Source organism: Drosophila mojavensis, unplaced genomic scaffold (genome assembly GCF_018153725.1).
Source record: "Drosophila mojavensis isolate 15081-1352.22 unplaced genomic scaffold, ASM1815372v1 contig_231, whole genome shotgun sequence".
NCBI lineage: Eukaryota > Metazoa > Arthropoda > Insecta > Diptera > Drosophilidae > Drosophila > Drosophila mojavensis.
The window spans coordinates 3,901,333-3,913,649 of NW_025318772.1; the positions used below are offsets into that span (position 1 = coordinate 3,901,333).

The following is a 12,317-nucleotide window of genomic DNA, read 5'->3' on the forward strand; positions in this document are numbered from 1 at the left end:
CTGCTTAGACGACGCTTAGTAGCTGCCGCCACGCCACGCCCACCAACCACCCACGCCCAAAAACTTGCTTGCGGTGGCATTTAGCTTCTGTTTTCATTTTCCATGTGTGTGTGTGTGTGTTTTTTTTTTTTTTTTTTTTTTTGTCCTGCAGCCACAAATGTTTAGCATACTTCTGGCTCTTAAATAGATGTAATTGCAGTTGTTGTTACAGTACAAAAATGAATGTAAGTGTAAGTGAGGCAATCGGGGTGGTAATGACTGCACAATGCTCACTCAGAATCTGATACTAGGTAAAAATGAAAATATGAAATATTTGTAAATATTCTTTCATTTTTGATAGACCCGTGGTTTTCAGCTGTTAATGAGTAAGCTTTATTCAAAATATGGTCTTCTCAATTTTAATATTTTTTATAAGCATTCATTTTTCAATTTTATACGCATTTTTGGATTTTATCTGCATTATATTTTTATCAAATAAGTTTATTCTAATTATATATACTGTATATACTATAGGTGTAAATCTACTTTGATTAGGTGTGTATTTTTTATTTACATATGCTCCTTAAATTTGGTCACCTGAATATTTTTTGGTAAGTTTTGTATCCCTTGCGATTAGTTTTCAGTAGGATTTTCAAAAAATATGGTACCTCTTTTATATTAGAATTATAAAAATGTGAAAAAACAGTCCAATATCCATTATGAGGCTATATGTAATAGCTTATAGTAAAGTTTTCACAACTTTCCCATGAAGTCTACCTTGACTCAACAAGATGATAGCACTTTGTTAGGGACTGCCACAATTTCTATAAAACATAAAATCCTCAGACAACCATACAACAGGCAATGCTTACAAAGTAAGCTCAGCTGTCCACCTATATAGTCTATTTCACACACTCTCTGAGCGTGTATTGCCGGAGGTAACAACAATTTGATTTTTTCTTTATTTTTGGGTGGTGCGAGCGACGCACAAATTGTCAGCAGACCGCAAAACATGCGAACAAAAAAGCAACATTGTTGCTGTCATTCAACACACACGCACACTCACACACACACACACACACATAAGAGTGCCCTGGCAGACAGGCCTGTGTGTTGGCCAGCTCTGTTGCCTGTCGCATCATCGAAGCGTAAATGAGACATTTGCGACGCTTGTTTAATTAAAATAAATTTTAATTTAATCAAAAGTTGTCTCTATCCAACAACCGAAACAACAACAACAACAGCAATCCATAACACCGGCTGGCACTTAACATTAAAATTGTTAGCATAGTTTTTGGGTTTTACATTTGGTGGTTTGCACCCCTCCTCTGTGAGACCCTCTATCGCTATCCTCGACTCCCCTGCCAGATGTGTACGCCTCAAATAATTGCTTAGAACTCGTCTATTGTCTACGTGTCAATTATAGAGGTGTCAATGTGGGCGTGGCCTTAATTAAATTCTTTGGAACACGTTTGATTAATTGTTAGTTGCGAGCATTTCGTGTTCTATAACTTTAACGATAATTACCCAGACGCTTAATGGATAAAACATGTATTTTCATTTTAAATTCATACATGAAAATAAGGATATGATTTCATGAAATCTAAATACACTTGCAAGTTGGATGAGCTGAGAGAAACTATAGAATGTGATAAGAATGAGAGGAGTAGATGATGAAAGAGATAAGAATAAGAATCAATTATTAATCAATCATTATGATTGCAACCTTACAAAAACTAAATATTTCTTTATAATTTGAGTGTATGCAAAGGATTTTCAAAATTCTTTAAGCCTTTTGCGTTATAGATACCCTAAAGCCAAGTTGAATTTAATTATTTTGCTACTGAACAACAAGAAAAACTTTGTTGTTTTAGTTTTGTTATGTTTGTTAAAACAATGAAGGGCAAAGAGTTTTATTGTTTGTGCACGCTCAAACGCAATAAGCATTCGTTTCCTGTATGTGTGAGTGAACATGTGTCTGTAAGTGTGTCTGTAAGTGTGTCTGTGTGTGTGTGTGTGCGAATGAAGCAATTCAATTAAATTGCTTGCTTAAAAGAATAGTTTGTAATTTAATTTGGCCCCGTTTCGTCAGACGACGTGAAGTTCGTTCGTTTGTTGCCATTGCCATTGTCATTGTTTCCATTTTTTTTTTTTTTTGTGCGCGCAATGTTTTTTCTCTTTTAATTTTTGTTTTTATTAGATTGTGTGAAAGCGACAGTACGCGACGTGGCCAACGTGACGTATGAGTCATATGAAAAGCCAAGCAACAGCAGCAGCCGCAGGAGTCGTGGCAGTGGCAGAGCTCAGACCAATTGCCAAACATAAATGCAATTTAAATCGTGTGCCCAACAAATGTTATTACAATTAAAAGGAGTGGAACAACAACAACAGCAGCAGCAACAACAGCAACAGCAACAACAGCAACAGCAAAAGCTGCAGTAACTCTGGCCAAGCTGCAGACAAAAAGCGCTGCAGCAGCCATGAAAAATGCATATCTGAGCTTAACCGAAAAATAAACAAGGCCAACCAAAAATATCAGCCAACAACATGCCCCAACATGTGGCAACAAGCGATTTTGCTCTTGTTTTTTTTTTTTTTTTCATTTCTCGTGTGCTCGCGCGCTGAGCCGAAAAGTATGCAACAATAAATTTCGCTGCTATGCACGAAACAACTACTGCAAAATCAAATGGAAAATAAAAACAACATATATAAAATAAAAAAGCTAAATGAAAGCAAATAAATTTGTTGCAAAACTATAAAATACACTTTGGCCCCGCCAATTTTCTATCAATTTGAGGGTGAGGCAAATGTTTGCAATTGTGCTTTTGTCTAGCTTAAATGGCTGCCACTTTGATGACTCTACCACCAAAATGTGGCAGGCTATATATGTGGGTGTGTATGTGGTTGGGGGTGTGGCAATCAGGCAGAAAAACTGAAATTGAATAGCCGTCGGCAACTGTTTATTGCTTGCAGTTTCATCAAAGTTTCCTTTACTCGCAGACAGACAAATGTTATAGAAACTGCTGTTAGTTAACAGCGTTGGCATCTGTACTTGTGTGTTGTGGTTGTGCATGCAAGCATACATACAAACAAAAGACCACTTGTCTCGGTTACCATTCAGATTGAGATACCTGCACCTGCATTTTATTGCTGTCATCTGCAACGCTGCTCTGACAAAACCCCAAGTTGAGTGCATTTTTAGATGCATTTTTGAATTTCATTCTGCATTTTACATTTTACAATTGTCGCTTCATTTCCGTGCAATACATACGAAGTGCAGTTGGGGTATCTTATTTATAACGTATCATATTAATAAACTTGCTTTTGATTTGTATTTGACAAATTAAATCTCAATGCAGCAAAATGAAAATGAATCATTTATCGGCTGAGTTTAGCAGAGCCAGATCGCTGTCTATCGATTAATATTTGAAAAATCCCAGCACAGCCTGTAGATTAACAGTGTCTGTTAAGCACATCAAGATAATTAATTAACAGTGTTTGTCGTCTCTCAACATTAGATTCTCTCACTAGAGACTATTTAATAAAACAGGGTATCTAATATTCGAATACGCACTGGCTACTTTTGTGCTGCATGCTGATAAATATCATCTCTGATTTTCTTGACAGCGGCTTTGCTGCTCCGGATTCAGTCGGGCGTGGCAAGTGCTCGGTGCTTGCCGGGAGGCCATAAGAATGCGGCAAGCAGCTGAAACCAAAGCTGTTGTTGAGCAATAACAAAAATATGATAAGGTTTAACGCATGAACGAAACCATTTCAAGATGCTTCAAGCGACGACACTATCACAATCAAATAGAATATATGTGGTTTACATGATATAACCATAGGCTGGGTCTACGGGGTGCAACAAAATGTGGAAATAGTAATAAAAATGCATGTAACCTTTAGCCAGTGCTTACTGTGGCTCGGCAATGACTCGGTTAGTTATGAAATATGAAAATGCAAAAGCTGCAAGTGCCAGCCATGAGGGATTAGTGACAAAACCAAAGCCAAACCGCAAAGCGTAAAGGGATTTTCATTTTGTATCAAATTTCCATGAAACTAACTTGAGTGAGAATGCTAGAACACAGGTAAGAATGTCAACTATGCTTAAATTGAAAATACCCTGCACTTGATTGTGCCAAAGTCGGTCGATTGCTTTATACTCAAGCGCTATATGAAAAGGGAGAAAATACAAGATATATTCGTTATGCAAACTTTGATGATGTTAACATAAAATTGATATTTTTATATTATATGTTAGCATAATTATCAATAATACAATTTTAGTCAGTATATATATATATAAATTTATCAATGTAATACTCATATTGTACCAAACTATATTTAGAGGGTATCCAGCTGGATTAGTTGAGAGTGTAATCCGCTGAAGAGCGGGGGTACGACAGTCCCAAAGTCCATAACAATATGACAATAGTAAATTGCAAATAATTAAATGCGAGAACTGCAAGTTCGCCAAGTCAATCGAAGCGGACGCAGACGCTGAACTGTGCAATTGGCAAAGCCAGCGACCGATTGAGGCAGTTGCTGCGATTGCTTGGGGGACGATAGCACTCAGCCTCCGCACATCAGTTGCTCGAGGTGCACGCAGCTGTTTGGGTTATCTCTGACGGGCTCTGTCTCCCTCTCTCTTTCTTTGTCTATCTGTCTAGCAAGCAGCATGGAGAACTTCTACTGGCGCAATAAGGTGGCTGTCATCACGGGCGCTTCGGTGGGCATTGGCGCCAGCACAGCGCTGACTTTGGCCAATGCGGGCATGGTCGTGGTGGGTCTGGCCAGGCGCGTTGAACTCATCGAGGTGAGTGCTGACTTAAAGTTCCTATGATGCGGCCATTAAAGCTAAGCCGTTGTGGTAGGCGCTGAACGAACAAGTAACAGGCGAAGGCAAGATCTTTGCTCGTCAATGCGACCTCAGCGACGATGAGCAACTGATCAACGCCTTCAGCTGGATACGCGAGCGTTTCTTTTGCATTCATGTGCTCATCTGCAATGCGGGCATACTCAAGGCCAACTTTCTGAGCGGTAAGTGCATCGAGTGTGCAAGCGAAATTCAAAATGAATCCAATCCTATATATAGAGTCGCCCACCAAGGACATAAAGGAATTATTCGATTTGAATGTTGTCGCCACGGCGAGCTGCTTGCGAGAGACCCTAAAGCATATGGCCGCTGTCAAGGTGCGCAGTCACATTATCGTGATAAATAGGTGAGCTAAAACAAATAATATTCTTTATTCTTTATTTATATCGAATCATAAAGTGATGTAGCTATACGAAATTGTACTTATTAGTTCTGTTAAATTCGATTTATAGCGAATGATAGTGCGAGATAACACGCGATAGTGTCGTTTAACGGTCAGTCTTAAACAATTCAAATTTTCATATTTTCGATATACATATATACATCGTATTTTCTATCGGAACAAGTTCATCTAATTAGCATGGCTTCAATAACAGCCCAGCTTCAATAACAGTGCTGTTGAGTCTCCAAGCTAAATTATAATTATTTGTATTGAATTGGCTGGCTATTTCAACTGGATTGTTGGCCTAGCTTAATAATTAAATAGGGCATACGTTGGGCTGCTAGCTCACAAAACCAATACACTCGACTACAAATGACAACAAATTTGCTTTCAAATCGCCTGATTGCACTACAACATTAGCACAATTATCGCTTAGCATAGTTTGAAGAGACGAGTGTGTTATCGTTCTGGAAATGATGTTTGTCCAGCTAAAATAGCAAAATGGGTCCAATGGGCTTAAATTGGCGGTCATGCATTAGCACAATGCACTTACGATTACACAAACACACACACGCGTATATTACTTGAATATGTATTAGCTTTATAGCAGTTGCTTTTAATGGGCAAACATCAAGCTAAAGTTGCCTTGAGCGACAAAATTATGCTCGTATTTAGTGTATTGTGTAGGTGTGTGTGTGTTTGTATATACAGACGTAATGAAAGTGTAAATAGTGAGGCGGCATTGCCGTCGCTAGCCAGTGTTGAGCAGCGCATGCATTTTTCATCAGCTTCGCTACGTCATTGTATGGAGGCGAGACGATAGCGCGTTATTTAAATTAAATTAAAAGCCATGGCATAAAAACAAACAAACATTTATTGATATTTAAATGTTGCAATCGCCGCAACGACTGTTCGCATCCTTTATTGCAACTGCTGTTGTTGTTGTTGTTGCTGCTGCTGCTTTGTGGTTGTCCTGTGCATTAAAAGCTTTGCATTTGCAGCGCGATGGCGAAAGTGTTTGCGCAAATAGCAACAATAACAACAACAACTCAATTATTCAACATAATTAAGTATTTTGCATTAAGCAGCCTGCATGCAAATGCATTCATATGTTTGTACTGCATATGTGTTTGTATTTGTGCATGTCTGCTGATTTTTATTTCATGAATTCCAATGGGCAGCGCTTTTAAAATCAAAATGTTGCGCATTAAGCCGCCTCGTTTGCTGCACGCTTTGGCTTTAAATTAAAATTGAATTGATCTCATTTAAATGCAACTTATTTGTGAAGCACGCCCACACACACGCACACACACACACATACACAAAAGCAATCATAAACGCACTTAATTAAAGATAAATTGAATAATTGCGCATACGCACGGTGCGCCAGCCCAATATGAAACTCAACAATTCCACAGGTAAAAACCAACTTTAAAAGCCAAACAGGTTAAGCTGTATCAAATGACAAAATATAATAGAACTAAAGAGAAATCAGTAAGCAGCTCAAGTCAGTCAAAGGCTTAAGCGGCAGCTGTCTAAGGGAATTTTCTTAGCAAATTCGTTCGTTTCTCAATTTTATTTTGAACTTTACACTTGCTTGGTCATGAATTCGAAATATGTCTCCGGATGCTTCGCGCTTAATTTGCAGTTTTAATGAGCCAAGAAGAAAAGCAAATGCATATATTGAATGACAGCCGTAATCAAATACAATTGTGCAGACGCTCAGTGCTGCTCAACAAAAGAAACCTCACGAGCAGCAACGTTAATTAATGAGAAAATTGATATAATGCAGCGGCAGGCAGTAGGCGCACTCAACATACATGTATATATATATATATATATATATATATATATATATATATATATAAGGCAGTATAATAATTGAGCAGGCCGCAGATGCGCTGCTAATGAATGCCTATCGAGCCTGAGACCTGCTCCGAGTCGGTGTGCTTCAATATGAATTGCGCTTACTGTCAATGAAACAATATTAAGACTTAATTAATTAAAAGTGCGCGGACAAGAGCGGGCTGCTGCTGTGGCTCCTGCTGCTGCTGCTGGCCAAGGGTTGATGCTGAAAGTTGGTACCGTTATTTACACTTAATGTTGCAGCCTCGCCTCTGTCTCAGACACTGTTAAATTAAAAGAAGTTTACGCAGTGTTTGCATAAAATGCACAGCGACAGCTTTCGGTTGAGGTCGCCTCCACCCCGGACCTGTCCGCGCACCTCATTCACACGCTGAAAGCAACGACAGCTGTTGACCATCATTTTACTCGTGAGTGATTCGACAGTTGCCAATCGCCTTTGTTGTTATTTCAAGTGCTTACATTGCGTAGCAACGTTGACTTTATTCATTTTCCCATTTCATGCCTATGCCCACTCTTATTCTCTCACTCTCTTACCCTTCCACTCTCTCACTGTCTATCGCTCTCTCCCTCTCTCTATCATTTGCTACGTTGATTGACGACAGCGTGCTGGGCCATCGCATACCGGAAGTGCCTGTGCCCTTATTCAGCGTTTATCCGGCCACGAAGCATGCAATTACAGCACTTTGCCAGACGGTGCGCCAGGAAATACATTTTCTCAAATTAAATATTAAATTAACGGTAAGTTAAATGCACTGCATACATTGCACCCAACCGATAAGCGGGATGGGCTTTGGTTTGCCCCGCATGTTGTATGCAAACAACTGTGACGCTGTCTTCTTTCGCCCGCACAGAGCATCTGCCCCGGCATGGTGGACACCGATTTTCTGAATGTTTACTCACAGGCTGTGGACGCATTGCCCAAACTCCAGCCAGTGGATGTGGCCAAGGCAGTTTTATATGCCCTCGACACGCCCGACGGTGTTCAGGTGGAGGATATTATTCTGCAGAAGATGCGAAATGTTGAATAAAATAAAAACATTTAAAGCTGTATAGGCTACAAAACAATATTCACTAAATTACCCATATTTGTATACATTCGTATGAATAAGATATTTCTCTTGGTATAATGGAGCAATAAAGATCTTTCTTAATAGCTGAGCTTAAAGCAATTGCTACTTGTTTACTTCGATTCGATTTGAAAGGAACTTTTGAAAAACTGGTTGGCGCGTATATATTTTCAGTGCTGTGAATCGATAGAAATTATTTTCGTTGACTCCAACGAGCGTTCATTGTTGAACTACAGCCAACTTAATACTATCGCATACACATCGATAGCACATCGATAAGCTTAATCTATCGATTTTTCATTTATAATTATTTTAATTGAAAAACTATAATATTAAAAAAGACAACATAACTTGGTTCGATTGTGGTTCTTTTCAAAGCTAATTTTGCATAGCAGCAGTACAACAAAAAGCAATTTGTGACTCTCTGTTAATAACAGTCCGATAAGCTGTTAGCAATCAGCTACTGTACATACCTAACGAACTAGATGAACGGTTATCGCCTGTTCAGTTTAGTGAGTCGTTCGATTGAACTTATTCCGAACGATTCGATACAACGTGTGCAGAAAAAGTAATAAATAATAATAACTCGTAAATAATAAACGAAAAATGCATTTAAGTCATCCACATAGTGTTGAATATAGTTCAGCGATCAGTTCTAGTTAGTGCAGCAAACCAAGGCGGCAGTAACACGAGAGCATCATGCACTCAAATGCCTAAAATAATAGCCAACTATAAATGTGTGTCCACGTAGTGCAAAATCAGATTGTCATGTCTGCTGTTTTTTAATACATATGAGCCCAGTCCAATAAGTGGAATGGCGCGAGCGTCAAGGGTGCGGCAAATTGAAATGATTGTGGGGTGCACTGAGTATGCTTAGCTCCAAAGTGCGAGATTACGAAATTCAAATACATTTTGGTGAAAATTACAAAGTTTTATGCGTATTAACCACGTACATATAATACAGCGTACACGCGCACACACACAAATGCAGACAAAGCCGTACCCGCACACACACACAAACATATACTTGTAAAGAAAGAAAGTGTTGCCCAGAAGAGAGCTTGACAAAGAACCGAAACAGGTTTTTAACCTAATTATAATCGGTCAGACATTACTTCCTGAACGCAATAACAACTGTCGCTGTATTAACCCAATGTATTTATGTCAAGGCTGCTTCGCATTTAATTCATTCATTTCAATAGCAGCATTTAGGTTACGAGCAAGCGATAGAAAATGGATTATTAATAACAAAAAAAAGACAAAAAAAGTGTCGCAACTGAACATTGAACTAGTCACGCACATTCATTCAATTCCTCTACTCTGCGTTGTTTGTATTTACATTGTATACTTATTTGTTTATAATATATACGTATCTGATTTTTTTAGTTTCGCACCGCACTTCCCCCAATTAACACACATTCAGCTCACTCCCGCAAGAAGAAACCACAGCACAAGCCAAGATGTTCATTTGGGACTGGTTCACGGGTGTTCTGGGATACTTAGGTAAGTGTCTGGGCCAAATGGAATTTGACATTGCTACATGAGCGATTTTCTTGACCGTTTGCCAACAAAACAGAAACAGCAAAAGCAACACCAACAGCAACAACAGTAACATTAACAGAAGCAGACAACAAAAGCTGTGTGTGTGTATGTGAATTGGTGAAGCTGTTTCGGAATTTATGTCGATTTAGTGAAGTCGGAACTGAAGCGCAGTTCGACCTTTACATTAACATTGACAAAACACAAACGCTCAAGGTCTTCATTAATATATGCATACATATATAAATATATATTAATTAATCATAAAATCAACATTTTCCATGCACAGGTCTATGGAAAAAGTCCGGCAAACTATTGTTCCTTGGCTTGGATAATGCTGGTAAGACCACATTATTGCATATGCTCAAAGATGATAAGCTGGCGCAGCATGTCCCAACACTGCATCCAAGTAAGTGTAAAACTCATCTACTCCAGATTGTTCTGTAGCTCATGTATCTTTCCCTTCTTCCCTTGATTTGGCTAGCATCCGAGGAGCTGTCCATAGGCAATATGCGTTTCACTACATTCGATTTGGGTGGCCATACTCAAGGTGAGTACAGAGCTTTGCATAAAGAGATAAAGCATTCCGAAGATATATTAAATATTCAATAATCGTAGTACTCTTATTAAAATCATAAATATTGCGCATGTTAAAACGTGCTCTTTGTCTAAAAATAGCACAAAGCGCATACACAAACATACAAACATACATACGTAGCACAAAGACGGCACAACAACAAAACAATCAGCGTAAAATATAGCGCAGGGGGTCACCCACACACATACATACACAAATCACGCATACACATACTTGCAAATAAAAAACACTTTGTAAATTTTGCCATTTGTTGCGTACACTCTTCTGAAACAATAACAACAACGTCATCGTCGCAGTGGCTAAGATGTGTACATATATACAAATATGTCATCATTAATCTACATATATATGCAAAACTATACACAAACAATTACATAATAAATATGTAGGCGATTACCAATGCGTAGCTTAATTCACTTAATATATAATACATATAATATTTTATTTATTGGAAATTTGTAAACACAATTTCCGTATTATTCCATTTAAATATTTGATAAGAATTTAAATTAAACTATATTAAAGTTTTCCAATAATGCAATCAACTCTTAACCACTGTGCGTGGAATAACTGTTACAAAACACTATGTCAAGCACACGGGCAAGATAGCAAAAACAAATATAATAACTGCAAATGATCAACAACGAATAAAAGCACTTGCATATATGTATCTATATACATACATACATACATATAAGAAATGTTCAAGATTGTACGTATAAACGAATCCGTATAATCATGCTGGTAAGCGTTAGATGGCGGAAACTGTCTAGAGACTGCAAATATATTTATATTATATTTGTGTGTGTGTGTGTCTATATATGAACTTTTATTGATAAGCGAAGCAGGGCGAGTCGCAGCTCACGTATACTGATATGTATGTATGTGTGTGTACATTAAAAGCCTATAAAGCAAATTACTGCTTACAGTATTAGACGTGATTTTCAGCTAGAGCAGTGTTTGTTCTGTTGAGAGACGCTTAGTTTGATTGATATGAAGACTGTGACTGATGGCGGCAGTAGACGCCCCACCATGATTGATTACTGAGTGTCAATGTTTGGTTGCTTGCAGCACGTCGTGTATGGAAGGATTATTTTCCAGCCGTGGATGCCATCGTATTCTTGATAGATGCGTGGGATCGCGGTCGCTTCCAGGAGAGCAAAAACGAACTGGATTCGCTGCTCACAGATGAGGCGCTGTCCAACTGCCCGGTGCTCATATTGGGCAACAAAATTGATAAGCCTGGCGCGGCCAGCGAGGACGAGCTGAGAAATGTGTTTGGACTGTATCAGTTAACGACCGGCAAGGTAAGCATCGACTTGAAATACATATATAATTATCGCAATTATTAATTTAAATATTTTAATGGCTTTTCAGGGCAAAGTTGCTCGCTCCGAGTTGCCTGGTCGCCCGTTGGAATTATTCATGTGCTCTGTGCTGAAGCGACAGGGCTATGGCGAGGGTTTCCGTTGGTTAGCGCAGTATATTGATTAAGTCTTGATTAACATAAACAATAACACACTGAATTCAACAACAACAACCAATCACACAACAAAACACAAACAGAGAACTTGGCTAGCAAAACATCAATTAAATTCAGAATGGACAAAAACCAGAAACAGTAAGCAATTCGAAGCTGCAAGCGCAATATTCAATTTTTACACAATGATAAACAATAAATCGTAAATATAAAAGCAAAAAGGAACTAAATTAAATAAAAATAAAACACATAAGAAATAAAAGTAAAACAATATTTTTTAAAAATCACAAAGTGCAAAAACTTCTAAAAATTCAATACACGCAGGACGCCAAAATAATAATAACAAAAACAAAGTTTAAAAATCAACAAACAATATAAAAATGGGAAAATTTGAGAGGAATGCGTGGGAAAAGCTTTTAAAAATAATTATGTATGAATAAAAAATTGTAGCGAATTAAAAGGTGATTTTTTTAAGGACCATGTGCTTGCTTATGTTCCATAAATAAATTTTATTATTTAAACATTTGAAA

General features: G+C 38.1%; 2 protein-coding genes across 5 annotated transcripts; both read left to right on the plus strand.

The window, feature by feature from the left end:
* The first annotated feature begins 4,473 nt into the window (after nt 1-4,473).
* On the plus strand, nt 4,474-8,272 carry LOC6574852 (farnesol dehydrogenase). Its single transcript, XM_002000844.4, has 5 exons — nt 4,474-4,795; nt 4,854-5,019; nt 5,075-5,201; nt 7,706-7,841; nt 7,955-8,272. The coding sequence occupies exons 1-5, from the start codon at nt 4,658-4,660 to the stop codon at nt 8,129-8,131; spliced, it is 744 nt and encodes a 247-aa protein (XP_002000880.1). The 5' UTR covers nt 4,474-4,657; the 3' UTR covers nt 8,132-8,272.
* Nucleotides 8,273-8,635: 363 nt separating this feature from the next.
* LOC6574853 (GTP-binding protein SAR1b) lies at nt 8,636-12,317 on the plus strand. 4 transcript variants are annotated; one of them, XM_015167676.3, is made up of 6 exons: nt 8,636-8,738; nt 9,557-9,673; nt 9,999-10,118; nt 10,194-10,259; nt 11,379-11,614; nt 11,685-12,317. In XM_015167676.3, the coding sequence occupies exons 2-6, from the start codon at nt 9,631-9,633 to the stop codon at nt 11,799-11,801; spliced, it is 582 nt and encodes a 193-aa protein (XP_015023162.1). In that variant the 5' UTR covers nt 8,636-8,738; nt 9,557-9,630; the 3' UTR covers nt 11,802-12,317. The 4 variants fall into 4 exon arrangements, with proteins under 4 accessions (XP_015023162.1, XP_015023163.1, XP_015023161.1 ...); XM_015167677.2 differs by lacking the exon at nt 8,636-8,738 and adding an exon at nt 8,846-9,002; XM_015167675.3 differs by lacking the exon at nt 8,636-8,738 and adding an exon at nt 8,889-8,907.

What these genes read in the sequence shown, in the direction of transcription:
- LOC6574853 (XM_015167676.3), top strand. Translation starts at nt 9,631, where the DNA reads ATGTTCATTTGGGACTGGTTCACGGGTGTTCTGGGATACTTAG. An exon ending in GGGTGTTCTGGGATACTTAG is followed by an intron (nt 9,674 to 9,998) that starts GTAAGTGTCTGG and finishes TTCCATGCACAG; the next exon opens with GTCTATGGAAAAAGTCCGGC. An exon ending in ATCAGTTAACGACCGGCAAG is followed by an intron (nt 11,615 to 11,684) that starts GTAAGCATCGAC and finishes ATGGCTTTTCAG; the next exon opens with GGCAAAGTTGCTCGCTCCGA.
- LOC6574852 (XM_002000844.4), top strand. Translation starts at nt 4,658, where the DNA reads ATGGAGAACTTCTACTGGCGCAATAAGGTGGCTGTCATCACGGGCGCT. An exon ending in GGCGCGTTGAACTCATCGAG is followed by an intron (nt 4,796 to 4,853) that starts GTGAGTGCTGAC and finishes CCGTTGTGGTAG; the next exon opens with GCGCTGAACGAACAAGTAAC. An exon ending in AATTAAATATTAAATTAACG is followed by an intron (nt 7,842 to 7,954) that starts GTAAGTTAAATG and finishes TCGCCCGCACAG; the next exon opens with AGCATCTGCCCCGGCATGGT.